Below are 24937 nucleotides of genomic sequence, written 5' to 3'. Positions count from 1 at the left end.
AAAAAAAAAAAAAAAAGAAACAATCTCTATATAAACATACATTGTAATGTTTAGCAATTGTTTTTTCTTCCATTTAAGTAAATTCAAAGGTAATGCTTTTAAAATAAAAAATGGCATTGTCACATATCTATGTTTTATTTATCTAAAGAAAAAGGTGAATATGTATTATGTTCTTGGACTTGGTTAATTTATATTCACATTTATTGGTCATAGATTTCTAATATTTTTCATTTCTGTATCATTTAAACTTTTCATTTGAGTAAATTCACTAAATATTTCTAAAAATAAACAAATAAATAGCATGTCTATATATTAGTAAAGAGTCAATCAAAAAATAATAAGAGGCTGGCTCATGCCTGTAGTCCAAGCACTCTGGGAAACTGAGGGAGGAAGATTGCTTGAGTTCAAGAATTTGAGACCAGACAGAGTAAAAGGAGACCCGATCTCTACTGGAAATATAAAGATGAGCCAGGTATCATGGCGCAGGCCTACAGTCCCTCAGACCTACATGAAGGCTGAAGCAGGAGGATTGCTTGAGTCCAGGAGTTTGAGGTTGCTGTGGGCTACAATCTACCCTGGGCAACAGAAACAGACTCTGGCATAAAACAAAAGAAAACAGAAGAGAAACCATTCTAAGTATTTTAAGCAGAAAAAAATTATGACAAGGAATCAGGTAAGGGCTTGCTCGAGACTGAGTCATGATACCTAGAGCTGGAACAAGGCAAAACTGGTCACTGTCCAAAGGCTGGCTCTAGAACATACTGTATTAGCTGTAATCCACGCATGCATTACAGAATGATGCTATATCTGTCAATCCAAATAAATGAAATGGAAACTTTGAGAAATATGACCTCTCTTTCCATTTCATTCAGTATCTAATCCAAAAAGTTAAAGTAAATTTGATTTATCAGAATAGTAAATTTGGTTGGTGAAACCTAAAATCGTACCTAGAATTGTTAAATGCAAAGATTCTGAGAATTGTAGTTTTTAACTCTCTTTATAGAAAAATGTATATCAAATATAACTCCAAAATATATGTTGAATCAGTCTGTTTCTCCATATGTCCAATTATTCCTAACTATTCCAAATCACCATCTCTTACCTGGAACGCTACCAACTTCTCATCCCGCTGCTTCCATGCTTACCTCAGCAACAGCTTCTCACTGCTCTGTGATGGAAACCTAACACCTTACCAGTCTATAAAGGACTACAAAAGTGGTTCTCAACCTGTGGGTCATGACCCACAGGAACTGTGTTAAAGGCTCGTGGCATTAGGAATGTTGAGAATCACTGCCTTAAAGGATGTCTGTTTTCTATTTCTCTGACCTCTTATCTTTTCTATCTTCTCATGGGTCATTATATGCTCCAGCCACAAAAGTCTTTTTTCTGTTCTTAAACATACTAATTCTATTCCTTCTTGAGAACCTTTATATTTGCAACAACTTTAGGCTAGAAATATGTGCAAGGTTTGCGCCCATATTTTCTTCATGTCTTTGTTCAAATGTCACCTTATCAGCGATGCATTCCCTGGCCAACCTATCAAAAACAGCATCAACCCTAACTCCTAACTTTACCTTACTCACCATCATTAGATACCACATAAATTAAAATTATGAGATACCACTATATCCTCATCAGAATGACTAAATGTTAAAATACTAAACAATCTTGAAAAAGGAGAACTAAATTAGAGAACTTACCCTAACTGACTGGAACAGTAACTGTAAAGCTAGAAAAACCAAGACAATGGAGTCTGGCATAAAAGTGAATAGATTGATGAATGGAATAGAATAGAATATGAAGTCCAGAAACAGAGCCACACTTCCATAATCACTGGATTTTCATTCAAAGAGCCAAAACAATTTAACAAAGAAAAAAAAATCTTTTCAACAAATGATGCTAAAATATCTGAAAAACCATATTCAAAAAATAATTTAGCCTTCACTCCAACTTCACACCATACACAAAAATTAATTCAAGATGGGAGAGACATAAATGAAAAAGACAAGCTCTTACAGTAAAACAAAGGAGAATAACTTTGTGAATAACTGTGTAAACACAGGCAAAAGTTTCTTAGATAAGCACAGAAAGGGTGGCACCCAGAGCAGTGGGTAGGGTGCCAGCCACATGCACCAGGGCTGGTGGGTTCGAACCCAGTCCCTGACTGCTAAAAACAAAAAAATAGCCTGGTGTTTGTGGCAGATGCCTGTAGTCCCAGCTACTCAGGTGGCTGGGGCAAGAGAATCGCTTAAGCCCAAGAGTTTGAGGTTGCAGTGAGCTGTGATGCTGCAACACTCTACTAAGGGCAACAAAGAGAGACTCTGTCTCAAAAAAATTAATATGTTGGGATTCATTAAAATTAGAAACATCTGTTCATCAAAAGATATTATGAAAATTAAGATGCAAACCACAGACTTGAAAAAACATTTGGCAAAGGACTGATAACCAGTTAATAAAGAACTCCTACAACACAATAATTAAAAAACAACTCAACTTTTTTTTTTTTTTTATAGAGACAGAGTCTCACTTTATTGCCCTTGGTAGAGTGCTGTGGTGTCACACAGCTCACAGCAACCTCCAACTCCTGGGCTTAGGCAATTATTCTCTTGCCTCAGCCTCCCAAGTAGCTGGGACTACAGGCACCCGCCACAACGACCAGCTATTTTTTTTGTTGCAATTTGGCCAGGGCGAGTTTGAACCCGCCACACTCAGTATATAGGGCCAGTGCACTACCCACTGGGCCACAGGCACCTCCCACAACTCAACTTTTAAGAGTGAGAAAAAATTTTGAAAAATACTTCATCAAAAGTAAGATATACGAATAGCAAATAAATATGTAAACAAGTGCTCATCATCAAAGAAATGCAAATTAAATACCAGTCTATACACATTAGGATGGTTAAAATCTAAAAGACAGACAACACGGAAAGTTAACAAGTGTATGTCATAATAAAGTCTCTCATACACTGTTGACAGGAATGCAAATTGGTAACATCCATTTTGGGAAGCAGTTTAGCAATTCAGTTAAATATGTATCTAACATACTATCCCATCATTATACTCCTAGATATTAACCTAAGAAAAATGAAAGCATGTGTCCACACAAAGACTTGAATATGACTATTCACATCAGCTTTATTTATAATAACTAAAATCTGGATACAAGACAAAAATCCATCCATAGGCCAACAGATAAGCAAACTGTAGAATAATGGAGTATTACTTCTCTATGAAAAGGAATTACTAGTCACATAACATGGAAAAATCTTAAATCATGTGGAGTGAAAAAACCCAGATAAATGTAGATTCTATCTGATTTCTTTTGTATAAAATTCTGGAAAATGCAAACAAATCTATAAAGACAGATCAGTAGTTGACAAGGGTAGGAGAAGGGAGGAAGGTTACAAATAGGTGTGAAGAAACTTTCAGGGTAATAGACATTGTTTACTTTTTTGATAGCTATGATGATTTTGTGAGTATATATATATATATGTGTGTGTGTGTGTGTGTTAAAACTTATCAAATGGTAAACTCTAAGTATGTAGTTTCTAAAATATCAAATAAATGGGAACCAATGATAAACCAATGAAAGCCAATTATGCTTACTTATGACTTATAGTTCATATATTTAAGTACTTTGTAACTTCACTACACATTACATTTATTCTTTCACTCTTCCCTATTATCTAGTCATTTTAACATTACATAACAGCAACAGATTAATAATTTAATGGCCTGTTAAAAATATTACTTTCTGAAAATTTATTTTCTGAAACTGTTTCCATACATGCTCCGTATTAAAGATGTTAGTTTAAGAACATTAATATATTAGTGATGCTGTCAGAGGAAAATATCAGTTAATTTCCCAAGAGAGTTCAGAAACATAATTCTCATGTAAGACAATATTTGATTTTCCACTTAGTTTATAAATGATTTCAACCAATAAAAGTCAAATCAACATACTTTAAATCTCAAAATTTTATTCAGAGTTTTCACTTTTCCATTATAAGTTACAATTTTCCCCCCATATTAAATTGTATTTTCTAAAACTCAGATATGCTATTGAGGAAAAAGAACAATTTCTTTCCAAAAGTTTTCTGGTATTTCTTTTATCCTAACTCTAAAAAAACCCTTTAATGATGATATATTCAGTCATCAGTGTTTAAATTAAATGGAAATATATAAAAATGATTTATAGTAATCTATGTATTACCTGGCCACATCCAGGCGCAGTGCATAGAAAGGGTTTGTCATCACTCATATTCCACAGGTCCTTGTATTGCCTACAATGAAACATGAAGAGATAGCTAAACACTTTACAGGATGTATTTTTAAATGAGAAATAATTTAATATCAAGACTTGATCTCCAGGGGCCAGGTGCAGTGGCTTATACCTGTAATCCTAGCACTCTAGGCGGCTGAGGTACGTGGATTGCCTGAACTCACAGGTTCGAGACCAGACTAAGCAAGAGCACAACCCTTTCTCTAAAAATAGCTGAGTACTGTGGCAGGTGCGTATAGTCCCAGCTACTAGAGAGGCTGAGGCAAGAGGCTCTCTTGAGGCCAAGAGTTTGAGGTTGCTGTGAGCTATGATGCCAGAGCACTGTACTCAGTGTGACAAAGTGAGACTGTCTCAAAAATAAATAAATAAATAAAAAGATTTGATCTCCAATAAGTTTATTAACTTTTCTATTTCAATGTAAAATACTTTTGCTGACATTTTAACTCTATCTTCCACGTATGAGTTGACACATATATGTAACATGTAGATTTTGCATTATAGAGAAAAGGTTAACACTGCTCTATCAGGCTCTTTCCTGCTCAACAGTGTAAACATACTTATTGTGAAATGAACAAATTCCATTCATTTCAAAAAATTATAGACAAGCAAATACTATGCAGTCTTTCAAAGATTATACTATAGCAGGGTTTGGTGGCTTGCGCCTGTAATCCTAGCACTCTGGGAGGCTGAGGTGATTGGATCACTTGAGCTCACGAGTTCGGGACCAGCCTGAGTAAGAGTGAGACCCCATCTCTACTAAAAATGAAAAACAAGCAAGAGAACTGCTTGAGCCCAAAAGTTTGAGGCTGTTGTGAGCTATGACCCCACGGCACTCTACCAAGGGTGACAAAGTGAGACTCTGTCTCAAAACAACAACAAAAACCCAAAGATCATACTGTATAGTTATAAACATAATGTAGGAAAATTTCTTTTTTTTTTTTGAGACAAGAGTCTCACTATGTCACCCTCAGTAGAGTGCTCTGTCGTCACAGCTCACAACAACCTCAAACTCTTGGGTTTAAGCTATTCTCTTGCCTCAGCCTCTTGAGTAGCTGGGATTACAGGTGCCCCCCATAACACCTGGCTATTTTTTTTGGTTGCAATTGTCATGTTGTTTAGCAGACCCAGGCCAGGCTTGAACCCGCCAGCCTCAGTGTATGTGGCCAGCACCCTACTCATTGAGCTACAGGTGCTGAGCCAATGTAGCAAAATTTCTATCTCCAGTACTAAATTCTAATAATGTATTTTTTACCTACTGGTTAAACCTTTCTATCTGGATATGTCACTAAAACATTCTAAAACATTAATATGCCTAACAATAAACTCTTTTTTTTTTTCTCAGACTACTTAAACAATCTTTAGGATTCTTAAGGGTCCTTGGATCTATTATGAGAATTGCTGGTAGAGACACACTTCATTTTATTACACTTTGCAGATACTAGTCTTTTTTTTTTTTTCTTTTTATACTGGATAGTCTTTTTAAAAGATTCCTAACTCTTAGAGAGAAAAACAGATGCTGCAGATTTTTTAGCCACCCATTATGAGATTAAGATTGTATCCTGCTATTTCTAATTTCCTAAAACTTTTTTTTTTTTTTTGAGACAGAGCCTCAAGCTGTCTCCCTGGGTAGAGTGCCCTGGCATCACAGCTCACAGCAACTTCCAACTCCTGGGCTCAAGCGAGTCTCCTGCCTTAGCCTCCCAAGTAGCTGGGACCATAGGTGCCTGCCACAGCGCCTGGCTATTTTTTTGGTTGCAGCTGTCATTGCTGTTTGGTGGGCCCAGGATGGATTCAAACCCACCACCTTAGGTGTGTGTATGTGGCTGGCGCCTTAGCCACTTAAGCCACAGGTGCCAAGCCTAATTTCCTCAAGTCTTAATCTTAAATAGACATTGAATTTTATCAAATGCTTTTTCCATATCTACTGTGATGAATGGTGTTTCCTTTTTTTTTAAATCACAGCAAATGATTTTATTGACAAACAATTTCTACTTGCTAATATTTTAAGATTTTTATATCTATGAGATATGACATAGAGATAATCCTACCAGACATCAAGATTATGAGGTTTCTATAAGAATTGGGTAATTAAAAAAAAAAAAAGAATTGGGTCATTTTAATGCTTTTCTATTCTCTAGAAGAATGTGTGTAAGATAAATAATCCTTCCTTAAATGCTGAGAGAATTCAGTGAAGCTATCTGAGCCTGAGGTTTTCTATGAAGGAAGGTTTTATATTATGAATTCAGTATGCTTAAACAAGCTAATGTTCTTGTATAAATTTTGTTCTCCTAGAAGTTGACTATTACATCTAACTTTAACATACTACTATAGTTATTCACCTTCTTATTTTTTTCTTGTCTACTGTATCTGCAGTGATGTGTCCTTTTAAATGCCTAATATTGTTGGGTTTCTCTTAATTAGTTCAGCTAAAGGGGTTTATCCACTTTATAATTAATTTTAAACCTTTTGCTTCATTCACAATTGTACTCGTGCTTTCTATTTCACTAATTCCACTTTTTAGAAATAAATCTAGAAATAAATCTAATTAAAATGTATACTATACATTAAAAAAAAAAAACAAATACAAAAAATTTCCCCAAGAAATTAGAGGACTAAATAAATGGAGGATGTAACATGTTCATGGATTGGAAGACTTGATGTTAGTTAAGACACCTATTCTGGCTCGGCGTCTGTGGCTCAAGTGGCTAAGGCGCCAGCCACATACATAAGGTGGTGGGTTCGAATCCAGCCCAGGCCTGCCAAACAACAATGATGGCTGCAACCGGAAAAAAAAAAAAAAGACACCTATTCTGTCCAAATCAATCTATTAAAGTAAAATTCCAATTAAAATCCTAGCAACTTTTATGTGCATGCAGAAATTAGTCCTAAAATCTATAAGAAAATGCAAAAACTAAGCAAAGTACTAATGAAGAACAGTAATCAAGGTGTGCTGGTAGAGGAACCCTTCATTTTATTGCATTTAATTATAATCAAGTAATATACTAAAACAGACATCAAGATTCACAATAAAACTAAAATTAAGATGCTATGGGTATCAGTCTGATAACATAAAGCAATGGAACAAATGAAGTACAAAAACAGAAGCATAAATAAGATCTCCCAATTTGTACAAGGCTCAACTACAGTTCAGTGGGGAAACAATAGTCTTTTCAATACCTGGTTACAGAAATTTTATGTAGCAATAGTATTCAACTCAACTAACAATTGTGTGATATTCCCTTTACAACACTGGCTTAGTAATTCTTAGATCAATGTTTCCCAAAGCATATTCTATAGGAATATTAATAGGCATTGCAGAAAAAAAGGTCTTCAGCTAAATAAATGTGGTAAATGTCTGGAGTATGTGGGCTTCATTTTTGCAGCACTTTTCAGAGACTAATAAATGCTATGTCAATTAAATATCTGTAAGCTAAAAAAATAAAATGACCTTTGACTCTCACAACATACTAAAAACTAAGTCAAACAAATCACAGATCTAAATGTGAAAGAAAAAGAAATGCTTCTAGAAATAAAACTAGGAAATTGTTGTGAATTTGAGGTAGGCAAAGGTTTCTTAAAAAGGACATAAAAGGCAATGCCCATAGACTAAAAGACTGATAAATCAGATTTTACTCTACATAGTGCATTTTATTCTATTTAAATTATAATCAATAAAAAGAAAAAAGTTAAAACCAAAATAGTATAATTTATCTAATCAAATTCTGAGAAATAAAACAAACATTATATAGGCAACTTTACCCAAATATAGTTCTAAGAAAACTTCAGAGAAGCTTTGATTTGAAAAGGACACATATAGAAAATAGTAAAAAATGAAAAAATATGTATAGTCAGTTCTCTGTATCCATGGATTCAAACAACTTTGGATCAAAAATACTTTTAAAACCCTACTGCATCTGTATTGAACATATATAGACTTTTTTTCTTGTCATCATTACCTAACTACTATTTAAACAACATTACATTGTATTAGGTATTATAAGTCATCCAGAGATGATTTAAATTTAAGGTATATTGGAAAATGTGCATACATTATATGCAAATATTGCACCTTTTCATATTAGGGACTGGAACATCCACAGATTTTAGTATCCATGAAAGGTTGGAACTAATCCCCCATAGATACCACAGGAAAACTGTGTATTTAAAAATAGCTAAACTTCACAAGACTCTAAGTAGAGGTGGAGTGAGAGATTTGTCACATAGCAGTCAGAAATGACTTTTTAAATTTATTTTTTTTGTTTTTGAGACACGTCTCACTTCCTTGCCCTTGGTAGAGTGCTGTACTGTCACAGCTCACAGCAAACTCAAACTCTTGGGCTCAAGCGATTCTCTAGTCTCAGCCTCGCAAGCAGCTGGCGCCTGCCACAATGCCCAGCTATTTTTAGAGACAGGGTCTTGCTCTTGCTCAGGTTGGTCTCCAACCTTAAACTCAGGCAATCCACCCTCCTCAGCCTCCCAGAGTGCTGGGATTCCAGGAGTGAGCCATAGCACCTGGCCCAGCAATGACTTCTTTAATAGACAAGCAAACCATGTAACCCAACAGCTAAGAAACTCAATCTTTATCTTAAAAGTGGTAATCTGCAATATTTGCATAAACTTTCTTTCCAATAACCAAACTGATGGAGGAAAAGTTCTTAATAGAAGAATTTCAATTAGTAAGTACAGAAAGAATGAAATAATTAGAAAATCACCACTTTAATGGATCTAGCCAACGATAACTTAATGTCTTGATGGGAACTTTACCACGCTTGTTGGTCAGCAGACAGCACCTGAATTCACAGGTCAATCTTAAATTAACAACACTAAAGGTTGAACAAATAGACATTAGTTGTCTCCTGGTACGATGCACCACAAATCAGTGAAGGATTTCTTGTTGGGGGAAGGGTGTCAAACCTGAATCTAATCAAAGTTCTCCAGCTGTAACTATAAGAAAATACAAGAAATAGAAAAACATATCAAACTGACCAAACACAGTGGCTCATAGGATTGCTTGAGGCCAGGAGTTCGAGAACAGCGTGGGCAACAAAGTGAGACCGTGTCTCTACAAAAAACAAAAAACAAACAAACAAACAAAAAAAGCCAGGCATGGGGTCATATGCCTTAAGTCCTAGTTACTCCAGAGGCTGAGACAGGAAAATTGCTTGAGCCTAGGAATTGGAGACTGAAGTGAGCTATGATAGGGTTACGAGACTCCAGTTTGGGTGACAGTGAGACCCTGTCTCAAAACAAACAAAACAAAAAATAAACCAAAATAATCCCTGAAAGAAAAACATATTAAAAAACACCAACAGGAGATAATCAGGCAAATGCAACACAGGTATTATTTTCAATTTATGATGGGTTTGCTGAGACCTAATCTCATTATGAGTCAGGAAGTGCTTTGAATGTGTATTAATTTCATACCATTGTATGTCAAAGGTCGTAAGTCAAACCATGGTAAGTTGGGGACTATCTTTTAATTATTTTTTTTAAGACTTTTATTTATTTACTTTTTGTTGTTACTGTTGCAGTTTGGCTAGGGCTGAGTTTGAACCCATCACCCTTGGTAGATGGGGCTCACTGAGCCATAGGCGCACAGGGACTATCTTTTACACATAGAAAAATGAAAAAGACCTAGTCTCTTCAACAAGTAAATGTCATGGGAGAAAAAAAAGAAGAACAATGAAAAAAGGACCTTTTTTTTTTTTTTAAATTTCTCAGTGTTCTGTATAAAGGCCTTTTTATTTTTACATCCTGATCTAAATAAAACAGTTAAAAAAAGCCATTTGAGTAAAGATTACTTTCCTACTTTTTAATTTTAACTGAATGTTCCCAACTAATCCCTTTATAAATTTGGTTTTTGTTACTACTTTCTTTCTAGAAATTATATACTAAATACGTTTGACTCAATAATTCTGTAACATTATTCCTTTTCCAAAACTCATTTGTTAACCCTTCAGAGCAATGTTTCCCAAAACATTTCAAAAGGAAAGTCAATCGGTACTATAAGGAAAAATGTATGTACTCAAACAAATTTGGGAAACGCTGAAGTATACTTTCTTTACAGAGCTTTTCAGGGCCTTTAGTATTTCTCAAGTGAAGTGACTAGAGGACCACCTAGATTATGGCATTTTTTGCCACAGCCATCTGCTATCTGAACACTTTTCCCAGAACATCATTTGACGGGACTAGTATTATTTGGAATTCATTTAGAAGAAATAAAAACCCTAAACATGTTTATGTCTATGACAGTTAAGGATATTTTGATGCTCTTAATTTGACAATTTAAAAATACAATAGGATTATCTTAGCTAAACTACATACTGGATAATGTGTTTCTTATTTAAGAAAAAAACCAAATATTTATAACAGAAACAACCTATAAAAAATTTCTATAACCTAAAATATGAAGAATGGCTAAAAATATCACACACATACCTGGCAGAATTCACATGTAACTTGAATTTCATAAGTTGAACAACTTATCACGTCCTCTTTCTCATGGCAAGGGTACTAAAAAACAAAGTGGTTTCACACCATTAAAAATAGTTTTGAAATGCTTCTTGAAACACCAGTAGAAAATAAAATGCTCAAATTAATCTCTGTAATACTAATGTCACCCAAAAATCTAATCACCATTAAGAATTTTTATAATAGAATACTGCTCTTAAAATATGAATACACATACACAAATACCCAACTCCACCAAAAGAGTTAAAGGGTCTAAACATTCAATTTAGCCCTTATGGCTATAGCTAAAAGGTAGCCATTAAATAAGTAAAAATACTTACTTCTGACCTTTCATGAGAAAGATGTCACTTTGTATTTCAGTATCGCTATTCAGAGTTTTAAATTTTTAAAAATGTACTCAGGGGAGATCAGCTTCTCAGACTAATTCATCAAACTTATCTGTCCCATAAAGTGTTCTGATAGTTCATCTACGTAAGCAGCTCTTTATTCTCTAACTTTACAATTTGCTTATGTGATATTAGTTCAAAGGTACATACAGCATAATGAAACTACCCACATCAGGGACCCATTTTTAAACTCTGCAAATATTTTGCCTTCTATTCATTGAAACCTTATCTAGCGGTAAATAAGTATATACTCATCCAAATAAGCCAATAGTACATAGAAAAATTATATATTTCATAATTTTGCTTATAAATGTGGTTTCAATAATGTCTTCCTCAGAAAGATTGGATAACCCCTAGGGGGACATGTGTAACTAGCCATAGTTCTGAATCCTGGAGTAAAGGTCAATCTGGTAGAGAAGATATAGGAAACTTTCTTCCTTTGCTCTAGGCAAAACTTGTATCTGGTAGGGTTCAATGTCTCCATTTACATCCAACTTTACCTAGTGTCTATGAGGAGAAAAAAAACACTAGAATAATCCAACGTAAATCTATAATAGTCACATTTCTGTCATTTTAAGTAGAATGTCAGCTCCATGAGGGGGGTTAGCTATGTACCTAAAGCAGTGCCTATCTCATTTTAGCACAAAATACACTTAAACATCAAATCTATGGAGACACAAAAATGAAGAAAAAAAAAACAATCCCTGTACTTGAGACTCACTTTTAGTCTAGCAGAAGAAAGAGAAGTACAATTTCAATTAATTTGGTGGGTATAATTGCCAAAACACTGTGAGAGTATAGACTGCAAAGACAATCTGATAGTTCTAAAAAAGCTTTCAGAGGGCATTAACCCTTGCTGCCCTTATCTCCAATTTTTTCCTTCCCATCACCACACTGTCCCTGGCACTACAAAACAAGTTCCTTACCTACACAGCAGTCTATTTCATAGAAAACCAGTAGAAATTCCCATTCCCTTACTACCATTTCTAATACATAGCTGCGGTAACTATAAATATGAACAGTTCAAGTACCTAGAGATGTAAGTGATAATTCCTCTGGAGGCTTAAATGTTACCTCCTTGTTAACCTAACTGAATCTCAAGTGTCTAAATCTGGGCCTATCTTCCTTTTACAGCAATGTGGAAATATGCTCTTAAAGGATACCTGAGAGAGGTTTGGTTAAACTATAAATTTTAGGGGAAGTCAGTGATTGCAGATTGAGAATTGCTACCATACCACACTACTCTCTGGAAAGCCCCTAAAAAACACTAGTAGGAAAATCACTGTCAAGAAAAGTACCCAGAGAGTTCTAGAGAAAATTATTTATTTTTATTTTATAATTTTAGTCTATTTTATTTTGAAATAGACTCTCACTTTGTCGCCCTCGGCAGAGTGCCGTGATGTCATAGCTTATAGCAACCTCAAACTCTTGGGCTCAAGTGATCCTCTTGCCTCAGCCTCCTGAGTAGCTGGGACTGTAGATCCCTCAACCATGTCCTGGCAAACAGATGATTTTTATTAAAGAGAAAAGACAACTAAATTTGAGTAACTTAAGATTCAAATATTATGAAGGATCTACGACATGACTTTCCCATTTATTCAGCAAACTGTAAACATTTTCATTCCAGTACTTCACTACTGGTGAAGACAGAGGTGTCCAGCACTGGTATAAAATGTCAGAGATGAGCACAGTAGGTAACAGAGAACTAAGACTACACTAAGATTCTTTCAGTGTTTACAAGGTAGTCAGGCCCAGTTATGAGTCCTGTAGATTCTAAAAATGGGATAATGCTGTTGGCACAGCAGCAGCACCTACAGAAACATGGTGATATTTTTGAAAGCATAGTTGATATCCTATTGATATCTGATAATGTGCTGTTTTCAGAGCCTAAGCTTTTACTCTATTCCTGTGAAGTCTGGCAAATGGGAATAAGAGTATCTATACCATACAATTATTTTGAGGGTAAAATAAAATACTGTATTAAAAAAGTTCAATGACTTGCTTATAGTGAACACTCAAATGGCAAATGATTTTATTCTTTAAAACACAAATATGAGAGACTGAGGCAAGAGAATCGCTTAAGCCCAAGAGTTTGAGGTTCCTATGGCTATAACGCCATGGCACTCTAGCTAAGGTGACACAGTAAGACTCTGTCTCAAAAAAAAATAAAGAAATAAAAATAAAACACAAATAATCTGTACTAGATATGGCTTTCAGGGGTGCCCAACCTACAGTCTGAGGGCTGCATGCAGTTTATGTGAGGACTTTTTGTTTATCGGTAGTGGCAGAGATCATAAAAATTATGCAGACCTTTTTTTTCTCATCAGGTTTCATTAGTGTTAGTGAATTTAATGTGTGGCTCAAGATAACTCTTCTTCTTCCAAAGTGGAGCAGAGAAGGCAGGAGGTTGGACACTCCTTGGTAATAAGTGTAAAATTATTATAGGCTTCTGATTCCTCATTATTGGTACTTAACAGAGGCTCTTATTCTCCAGACTATCAATAACTCAGAGAGACAGTACTTTATTCAAAGTCTGAGATACTAAAAATATAGTAATATAATTTCAAATAAAAAGATTTCATAGGCTCGGTGCCTATAGCATAGTGGTTACAGTGCTAGCCACGTACACTGCAGCTGGTGGATTCGGGCCTAGGTTGGGTTTGCTAAAACAACAATGACAACTGCAACAAATGGTAGCTGGACATTGTGGCGGTGCCTGTAGTCCCAGCTACTTGGGAGGCTGAGGTAGGAGAACTGCTTAAGCTAAAGAGTCAGAGGTTGCCATGAGCTGTGATGCCAGAGCACTCTACCGTGAGGGCGACATAGTGAGACTCTGTCTCAAAAAAAAAAAGATTCCATAGCCATTATGAGTAATTATCATTCCATATTGAACACTAACATTTTTCTAAGTGATTTATATATACTGTATACTTGCTCATCTAAAACCTCCATGAGGTGTGTTTTATTATTCCCATTTTGCTGATGCAGAAATTGTGGTTCAGCTTAGATAAAATCTCACAATCTTACTCCAGAGTTAGAGCTATACAACATTAACCAACACTACCCCTAACACAAATAGCTGAAATATACTCACTCATGAACATATAGTAAAATGAAGGTTAAAGCAAAATGTCCACAAAGGTAAGCTAAAATAAAAGTACCTTACCAGCATATGTGAAAAACAAAATATAATTCCCTCCTCTGAGAGTAACTATAAAATGCAACAGAAAATAAGGAATATAATCTATTTGAGCATGAAATGATCTTTAATTTAATAAATAACCATGAAACAATCATCGCAAAGATATACCACAATAAAATATCTGGAGTACTGGAATGTTTAAAATGCCCCGTGGGTTATAATTATATTACCTAGACTAAAATGTCCAAGATTAAACATCACAAATCAGAGTGCATCATGCTATGCTCTGACTTTATTTAGAACCTTGTCCATTCTTAAGTGTATGGAGTCTGTCCTGAAAACTACTGACACTATAACATGGAAGAACCTCAAAACAATCAGGCTAAACGAAAGACAGCCAACAACAACAACAAAAAACCCCCCACATGATTCTATTCATATAAAACTCTAGAAAACACGAACTAATCTACAGTGACAGAAAGCAGACCAGTATATGTATAAACAGGAACAAAGGAGTGTGAGGAAAGTATTACTATGGGGTACAAGGAATTTACTGGGTGATGACTATATCATCTTGATTGTGGTGACAGTTTCATGAATGTATACACGTTAAGTTAAAACTTATCAAGTCATACACTTTAAATATGTGCAATTTACTGTATGTCAATTATACCTCAAAAAGATGTTTGAAAAAGTACATATTATCCCTTTTAAAAAACAGAAATCTTTAAGGCATGAACTCTTAAGATTTATGCAATAACCTGCCAAAGATATATGAAGTCAAAGACCATGGCTAGTGACCATTCAGAAATGATACCTATTAATTACTTATGCAAGTGAAACTTACTTTACTTTTTTCCTCCTAATATCCCACCATCACCTGGATTTTTCATTTCATATCCTAGAAAAACTCAGTATAACTTCCAGGTTTGAAATAGCAACTTGCCATGTCTCCCCTTAGGCAGTAGTTTAATAAAGTGCATCTGATACTTTCTCCAAATTATATTCAACATGAAACTTTATTTTCAACTCTTTTAAAAATTTCACTTAAGTATATGGTTCTTATAGAACCAATATAGAACCGTACAAACATATTTTTTTTTTGACCAAGTCTTAAGCCGTCGGCCCGGGTAGAGTGCCATGCCATCACAGCTCACAGCAACCTCAAACTCTTGGGCTCTAGCGATTCTCTTGCCTTAGCCTCCCAAGTAGCTGGAACTTACAGGCACCCACCACAATGCAGGGCTATTTTTTGTTGTGGCAGTTGTCATTGTTGTTTTAGCTGGCCTGGGCCAGGTTTGAACCCTCCAGCCTCAGTGTATGTGGCTGGTTCCCTACCCACTGAGCTACAGGCACCGCTGAGCTACCCATTGAGCTACAGGCACCACCCATACAAACATATTTTTCAGATTTGAATCCATGGAAAAAAATGTTTTGTTGATGGGGTCTTGCTCTGTCCCCCAGGCTGGAGTACAGTGGTATGATCATAGCTCACTGCACCCTTTAGCTGCCGAGCTTAAGTGATTCTCGTGCCTCAATCTCCTGGGTAGACAGAACTACAGGTATATGCCACCTTGCCCAGTTAATTTTTAAATTTTTTGTAGAGACAAGAATTTCGTATGTTGCCCAGGTTGGTCTTGAACTCCAAGGCTAAAGCGATCCTCTCACCTTAGCCTCTCACAGTGCTAAGATTACAGGCATAAGCCACTGTGCTTCAGTGGAATCCATAAAAACTTTAATATGTATGCTAATATTTAAGACATTTCTGGGGGAAAACAACCTATTCTTCCATATGAACTACTTTCTCAAACTTTAAATGAGAAATATAACCAAAAACTGCTCTGGGGTAAAAAGCAGTTAACTATTTAGCATCTCTATTCTAAGATTAGAGAATGAGGTAAGGTGGAAAAATAGGGAGGGAAAGAATAAATCTCTAAAAATTCTAAAGGAAAGAACAAAAAACTAAAGTAACACTTATGAGATAACAGACAATCATTTCAATACAGACATTAGAGGGTCCTAAGAAACTGAGGACATCTGCTTCATGCTCTTGCAGAAACAGATCAGTACAAAAGTGAAGGCTTCCTTGTTCTAGTTTTCTAAGATAATTCCACATATATACATATAATCCTGCATATGTTCCTTATATTTTATGTTTTATGCTATAAGGAATTTTATTTCATAATTCCAAATTTGTTAAAATTATAGTTTGGCTTTTGTTTGTAACAACAGGGCCAGAATAATTTCTACTATTGCATAAATTGCCAAATTCTAAACCTTAAAGCTTAAGTTTTAATTGAGATTCAGGAGATCATTTGTTAATTCCTGATAAAATAAATTAAACTAACACCTACTGTACTAAGACATGGTAAAGAACTTGAATTTTGCTCCCAGGATAACATAGAAGGAAGAAAATAAAAGCTACCTAGAATACCAACATTCACATTCCAGAGTAAATATTCTAGTCTTGTTGATGTATGTGTATATATTAACTCTAAAAATTGTAAAACCATTATAATTTCTTTTAAAATGTAATTCTACAAATTCTTTCCCATCATTAAATATATGTCATTTTTAATAGCTATATAGTATTCTACCATATGATTTTTTATTAATGAACTTTTATCATCAACAAGTATCTTTAGGACAAATCTTTGTGCAGAATCTGTAGAAACTTCCATAGGATGAATTTCTAGAAATAAAATTGTTCTATCAAAAGTAAGGTATATTTTTAAGGTTTTTATTTTATAGTGCTAAATTGTCCTCCATATGTGCACTAATGATTTTTACTTTACCGGTACAGACCTCATTTCTCAATGTCTACACCAACAGTGAATATTATTTTTTAACATTTTTGTCAGATTAGTAAAAAGACTAATTTTAAAGTTGTATATCTTGACACCCAATGAGGTTTTCAAGGTTTTTTCATATAATGGTCATATGTAGTCCTCTGTGAAATGCCTCCTTTGCCCATTTTTAAAAAAATAAAATGTTAACTGGGTGTTAACTACAGGCATGCACCTGTAGTCTCAGCTACATGGGAAGTAAACGTGGGAGAAATCACTTGAGCCTGAGAGTCTTTGGACATAGATTTCTGATCATGAACCTCATTGTGTTCCTCATCTAGTCCTAATCATTCTCCCTATACATGAGACTGAGGTCCCAAAAGGTGAAATCACTTATTCAAAGTCAAAAATGAAACAAAACATTTTACTGCTATAATCTGCCTACTGTTATTGCTTTGCCTTTCTATGCCTAGTAGCTATACAGCAATTTTACATAAATCATTTTTTAAAAATAATAGTACAGAAAAACCATTTTAGAACTTCTATAATTATTACACAAGTGAAATTCAAATGGAATCTCACGTAATATGAAATACCATTAAGAAAAGAGAATAGCGGCTTGGTGCCTATGGCTTAAGTGGCTAAGGCGCCAGCCACATACACCTAAGGTGGCAGGTTTGAATCCAGGCTGGGCCTGCCAAACAACAATGACAGCTGCAACCAAAAATAGCCAGGTGTTGTGGCGGGCGCCTGTGGTCCCAGCTACTTGGGAGACTGAGGCAGGAGACTCGCTCAAGCGCAGGAGTTGGAGGTTGCTGTGAGCTGTGATGCTACAGTACTCTACCCAGGGGGACAGCTTGAGACTCTGTCTCAAAAAAAAAAAGAGAATAGCAAAGAAAAAACACTTTAAGGTGAATAGGAAAAAACTGGGAGAAATTAACCAGCAAAGTATTTCTTATAACAAAATTAATATAAAAGCCAAGCCTCTTGATAAAAGAAATGTAAGAGTGTCTGTATAGAAGGTAAATCAGACAGGCCTTGGAGGCAGCCCACTATAAAGTATCTTCCACCTGGGCAGGGTAGGATAAGAAATATGTCAATGAGAGGTTGCAGGGTGGGATGGGAGTTGGGCTGGAGAAGGGAAGGAGGTCAGCCCTACGTGGGATGCTGGGAATTTGAGCTCGGTGAAGAAAGGTTTCCTTGTGAAGGGCAAGCAGCTTGATGTCAGACGTCAATGTCCAAGTGGCCTGAGGAGGCACCCATATGAGGTAAAGGAGTGGTACTAGTCCAGCACAGGGTATCTGACCCAAGCAAAAGGACATCTACTTGATGTGGAAAAGAGGCCTGGTGCCAATAAGTGATTCATTATATACACGCATGGGAATTGTTCAAATAAATTTATCAAGAATGTGCAGGGTCAAAGTTAATTCACACTACAGGTGAAAGAAATTATAAAAACAGAATGAAACAGAATGAGTTTTGGTATTAGACAAGATTTGGAGATACTGGTGTGAACTTACAACTTTCAATATAAAGACAGAGAAATACAGACATTAATATGCATATATGTATGTGTATATATACACATACAGGAAATATATATTCATATATTCATATATTTCCCTGTTTGTGTCCACTGAGAAGGCCTGGGAATACTGAAACCCTAATAGCAATACACGTGCTTAGCATGCAGATCTTGATGTCTACATACCATTCTCTACCAAATGAACCTGGCTAGACTCCTTGAAGAATTGGCTGATTCCAGGGCAGGAAAAGCACAGGATATGCTTTGAGTATCTTGTACCAGAAAGAAAGGAGTCATAAATTTGACTAGAAAGTGGCCAAATCTGGGACAATTTGAGAATCAAAATAAATGATAGTAATGGATCATATTGTGAATAAGAGTCCATTAACTCATACTGATATAAAATAATAATAAACTGAATGTTTGATATTCAGGACAGGACATTCACATTGACTCAAAGTATCTTCCTATGAAATATAGCTTAGTTACTAAGGTAAGAGTAATTTATAATACAAAAGCCCAGAAAACATCATCTTAATCAAGCGATCCAAGTTAAACCCACTAGAAATAAGGAAAATCAGAATCATGTACCTCTAATGATAAAGACACAGCATTACTTCTATGATAGTCATGCCAAACATATACAACCTGAATCTAACCTTCAAAAAGTATTATGCAATCCCAAATTGAGGCAAACTCTACAAAATAACTGGCCTATAATCTACAAGTGTCCAAGTTGTAAATGTTAAAAGAAACTGAGGTAGTGTTTGAGGTTTAGAAAGACCAATGAGATATAAAAAATAACTGTCAACACACAATTGTAGAATGAATCCTTTGCCATAGGACATTACTGGAACAACTGGCAAAACTTAAGTATAACCTGTACATTAGATGGCAGCAATATAACAAAGTTAACTACCTGACTTTCATGGTTGTACTGTGGTTTTGTAAGAGAATGTCTCGTACAAAATAATGTATTTGAGAGTAATATGGCATTATACTGGCAACTCACTATGAAAGACTTTTAACAAAAAAAAAAGGAAAAAATGTATAAAAGGAGTTTAAGTTGTATATATAGAAAACACACTATAATTCACTACACAGTAGTCCCCTCTGATCCATGGCTTCCCTTTCCACTGTTTCAGTTACTTATAGTCATCCAAAATGTTACGTGGAAAATTACAAATATAAACAATTCATCAGTTTTAAATTTTGTGCTGTTCTGAATAATGTGATAAAATCTTGCTACTCCATTTTATCTGGGATGAAAATCATTTCTTTATCCAGCATATCTAGACTGTATACACTACCCACATGTTACCATATAGGAAAAACCCTGTATACAGGGTTCAGTACTATCTACAGTTTTAGGTATTGGCCGGGCATGTCTTGGAACATATTACTCTTGGATAACAATTCTATGCCTATTTCTGATGTATGATTTTCATTCTATGAGATATGTTAATGAATAAAAAAAACTACATTCTATACTATGATATTAATGGCAAAGAGAATCATCACACTACTTTAGAACAATTTATATATCCAAACAAAGACTCAAAGGGTAGTATTAGATAATCCTTTACCCTATTAGACAGTTCCTTCATTCCTTTCAAATAATGGATTAAGTTTACAGGCTGTAGCGTCAATATCCCTGGGCCACTTTGAATTCTATCATTCAAGGGATTCAGCTGATAAAATATTTTCTTTTCTGGGCAGTGCCTGTGGCTCAGTGGGTAGGGCACCGGCCCCATATATCGAGGGTGGCTGGTTTGAACCTGGCTCTGGCCAAACTGCAACAAAAAATAGCCGGACATTGTGGTGGGTGCTTATAGTCCTAGCTATGCAGGAGGCTGAGGCAAGAGAATCACCTAAACCTAGGAGGTGATGGTAGCGGTGAGCTGTAATGCTGTGGCACTCTACCGAGAGCGATAAAATGAAACTCTGTCTCTAAAAAATAAAAAGAAAAAAAAATTCCTTTTCCTACATCTCTATAAAAAACAAGTAAGAAGGAAAACAACTCACTTCACAGAAGATAGTGCTGGTAGGCTTGGTACCTGTAGCTTAGAGGCTAGAGTACCAGCCATATAGGCTAGAGCAGGTAGGTTCAAATCTAGCCTGGGCCTGTTAAACAATGACAACTATAACCAAAAAGAAGCCAGGCATCGTGGTGGGCACCATTAGTCCCAGCGACTTAGGAGGCTGAGGCAAGGGAATCGCTAGAGCCCAAGAGTTTGAGGTTGCCATAAGCTGTGATGCCACAGCACTCTACCCAGGGGGACACAGTGAGACTCTGTCTCAAAAAAAAAGAAAAAAATAGTGCTGGTAAATTAATCTACAAAAATGGGAGAGGGTGAATCAATTTCTAGCGACTAATCTTAGAAATCTCTACATTCTAAGATGTGAAGTTGAGTGATCTACTTAGTTGGTTAAAGAACTATAAATGTTGCAAACTCTCATAAGCATGCACTAAAGTTTTTTTTTTTTTTTTTTTTGAGACAGAGCCTCAAGCTGTCCCCCTGGGTAGAGTGCCGTGGCATCACAGCTCATAGCAACCTCCAACTCCTAGGCTCAAGCGAGTCTCCTGCCTCCGCCTCCCAAGTAGCTGGGACCACAGGCGCCTGCCATAACTCCTGGCTATTTTTTTGGTTGTAGCCATCATTGTTGTTTGGCAGGCCTTGGCTGGATTCGAACCCGCCACCTTAGGTGTGTGTGGCTGGCGCCTTAGCCACTTAAGCCACAGGCGCCGAGCCTGCACTCAAGTTTCAAAGCAAATATCTAAAATATGGTTAATACTATTACATACAATATACAGCTTTCTCAAACATTTCCAATACAAATCATTTATTTTATGAAACTTATTTGGAAAACATCTGACTGCCTATAATGCATCCAATACTGTGTTAGGAATAAGACATACAGGCCCTACCCTTAAAGTCAGAATAGAAAGGAAGAGAAAAAAAGTGAAAATAATAATTACTCAGTGATATATAAATAAAGATAAACACAGACGCTATGGGAACTGAGGAGCATAGCAGAGTTGGTCATCTCTCCAAAGTACCACCTTTTTAAGAAATCCTGATCTACTCTGCCAGTACTAAAGGGCAATCTTAGATAGCAAAATCTCTATAAGTTGACCATCCCAAGGAGCTGTAACAAACTGGTTAACATAAGGAACTAGGCCTTTTGTACTCATTCGTACATGTAGTGCATGTCCATTCTATGAAAAACTAGGTCAACTTAAGGAGGTTGTTAATGTAGGGAGGTGTTCAGCTATGGAGGTTCTACTATATACAACCATGACCTTGACAGATCTGCCTAAGGTGAACCAGGAGAGACACCTAATGAATTTTAAGTCATTCAAACTACCTCTTCAGAAAATGTATAAAAAGAAAAATCAGCTAAACAGGGGTGGGTACTAAAGATTCAAAAATCATATTTAGGGCTCGGTGCCTATAGCACGAAGGTTACGGTGCCAGCCACATACACCGAGGGTGGCAGGTTTGAACCCAGCCTGGGGCCAGCTAAACAACGACAACCATAACAACAACAACAAAAATTGCCAGGCATTGTGGTGGGCACCTGCAGTCCCAGCTACTTGGGAGGCTGAGGCAAGAGAATTGCTAGAGGTTGCTGTGAGCTGTGACGCCATGGCACTCTACCCAGGGCAACACAGTGAGACTCTGTTTCAAAAAAAAAAAAAAATCATATTTAGGATTGGTAGACACTGTCATGTGCATACTGATAAGGAATTAATGAAGGCCTAAATCACAAAGGCACAGAAAAATAAGAGATGAGAAATCATGTAGTCAAAAGGAAGGAAATTAATTTCTGTGATGACCAACTATGCTATCTGTGACTAGGTCTCCTAAGAGTCCCTAGTATACTTAATATGACCCCTCTTCACCTGCTTTATCTGACTGAATTTCTGTACCTTAAACACCTAGCCAACCCTGCAGAGGGCCTGAAAAGCCTACTGGATAAAGGAAGTAATGCCTGGCTGAGTCTCCTAGAAGAGGCATTAGCCAGTCAAGAATATTTCAGAAAGAAGAGACAGCATGTTAAGGCATAATAAGGCAGAGTATAATGAGGAATTTCTAAGAACTTCTGATGGCTAAAGCATGGGATATAAGGTTAAGAGAAGAGAGGTAAGGCCAGAGAGATAAGCAAATCTAGAAAGGCCTTTAATACCACTGTAAAACATTTGGATTTCACCCTTGCCCCTTGAACCTTCTTCCCTCCTCTTCCACCGTCATAAGGTCATAAACTAAGGCCTTGGGACTAACAGTTAAGCTAATTAAGTTTTACACATTTTTTAATGATTGGGGAGTAGTGCAAAGAAGAATACGAAATTGAAACTTTACATGGTTCACACAAGGCCTAAATATTTACTATCATCATTTAAATAAAAACTTTGCCTAACCCTACTATAAGAATTTCAAAGATTTTAAGTAGATGAACTACTTGCATTTTTGCAAGACCACTAACAGAAGAGTGTAGGATGATTTAAGAAAAGGCAACACAATGGATAAGAAAACCAGCATAAGTTACCGCCAAGTTCAAGATAAAGAATGATGGTCTGAACTTAATTAGTCAAGGCAAAATGACAGGAATGGAGCAGTAATGAAGAAAAATGTTCTTAGGATAAAACCTCAAATCCTTAACATTGCTTCCAAACTCTTTCATGGATGGAATGCTGCCTCCCACCCCAGTCTTATAATACCTCTTAATCTCAGGCTCTAGTTATGCAGGCTTTTAATCAGCTCCCACCCTCATTTCCCACTCATCCAATCTGTCCCTTCCTTCCTTCTTTCCTCCCTTTCATTTCTTTCTTTCCCTTCTTCCTTCCTTTCCTTTCTTTCCTTTTCTTTCTTTCTCTCCCTTATCCCCTTCCCCCACCTTTCCTTCTCCCTCCCTACCTCTTTCTTTCTTTCTTTCTTTCTTTTTTTTGACACAAAACTCTCACTCCACTGCCTTGGGCAGAGTGCCATGGCTTCATCAGAGCTCACAGCAACCTCAACCTCTTGGGCTTGAACAATCTCCTTGCCTCAGCCTCCCTAGTAGCTGGGACCACAGCCATCTGCCACCAAGCCAGGCTAGTTTTTCTATTTCAAGCAAAGACCAGTCTCACTCTTGCTCAGATTGGTCTCAACTCCTGACCTCAAGGTCAGGCCTCCCTGAGTGCTAGGAGCACACTGCGCCCCACCCATACATCTCTTTCTTAGTTAACACCACTCCTGATCACCCTCCATCCACTACTTCCCTCACCTGAAATTCAGATCTCTCATTAGTCATACAGTCAATAAACATTATTGAGTTCATGCAATAGGAGAGGAACTACACTAGAATTCAGGGTACAATAATATGTAGCTCCAACCCTTATGTGGCTTATATTTTATGGAGAATACCTCTAATCAAAATATCATTTAAGCTAGTTAAATAGATCAAAATTATTATTATTATTATTTTGAGACTGGAGCCTCAAGCTGTCCCCCTGGGTAGAGTGCCATGGCATCACAGCTCACAGCAACCTCCAACTCCTGGGCTCAAAATTATTTAATGCACGTTATCAGTGTGTAAGAAGAAATTATTAAGTGTTACCACATTTTCCTCCTATGTGCCTTAACGTTTACTTTTTGAATATGTATATGTTAGTTTATTTTCCAAATTTTTGTGAAAATTAGAATGTGCATTTACGCATAGTTCTTCTTGATTTGTTTCTCCTGATCCAGGTGCAATGAAATGAAATAATTTGTTTATGTATCTTGATATATCTGACAAAGTCTATTACTAGACCACCATGATTTGAAAGATTCTGAATGTTAGTTTACATTTATTATATTGATATTTTCCTTACAGGTTTAGAAGCTACATCCCCAAACTGTAAGCTCCTTGAGATCAAAAACCATTCTATTTTGGTGTAGGCACCATATTGTGCCTGGCACACAGATGTTCAATAAAGTTATGTTTGAAGACTATATGACTTCCAATCAATGTTTCTGATCAGCATGTGACAATCATGGTAACAAATTTAGTTCATATAATTCAATCTAAAAGCAAATAAATTTGACATGTTAGCTGGTAGAGAATAGGTGAATATTTTGCTCAAAATATTTTTGAAATAAAGAAAATACCTTACAGATTAACTCCTGTTACTACTATCCTTATAAAATCCTAGGAGAACTGGGACCTTTATATCGGGACCTTCTACTAAAGAGGGGTCCCTAGTTAGAAAAGTTTAGGGCTTGGCGCCTGTGGCTCAAGCGGCTAAGGCGCCAGCCACATACACCTAAGGTGGCGGGTTCGAATCCCCAGCCCAGGCCCGCCAAACGATGGCTGCAACCA

The 24937-nt window shown here is 36.3% G+C and overlaps 1 protein-coding gene across 1 annotated transcript in view; it reads right to left on the bottom strand.

The window, feature by feature from the left end:
* Positions 1-24937, bottom strand: part of ATF2 (activating transcription factor 2) — a 97187-nt gene that overhangs the window by 58180 nt on the left and 14070 nt on the right. The window contains exons 3-4 of the mRNA XM_003791503.3: positions 10721-10795; positions 4214-4283 (exon numbers count right to left, since the gene is read on the bottom strand). Of these exons, the coding sequence (XP_003791551.1) occupies positions 4214-4283; positions 10721-10752 (102 nt within the window). The 5' untranslated portion in view covers positions 10753-10795. The remainder of the gene's footprint in view (positions 1-4213; positions 4284-10720; positions 10796-24937) is intronic.

The sequence above is a fragment of the Otolemur garnettii genome, unplaced genomic scaffold, assembly GCF_000181295.1.
Source record: "Otolemur garnettii isolate 467f Iridium unplaced genomic scaffold, OtoGar3 scaffold00048, whole genome shotgun sequence".
In the NCBI taxonomy this organism is placed as follows: Eukaryota; Metazoa; Chordata; class Mammalia; order Primates; family Galagidae; genus Otolemur; species Otolemur garnettii.
The sequence above is the reverse complement of the archived record's forward strand: the minus strand, read 5'-3'. Positions and strand labels throughout refer to the sequence as shown.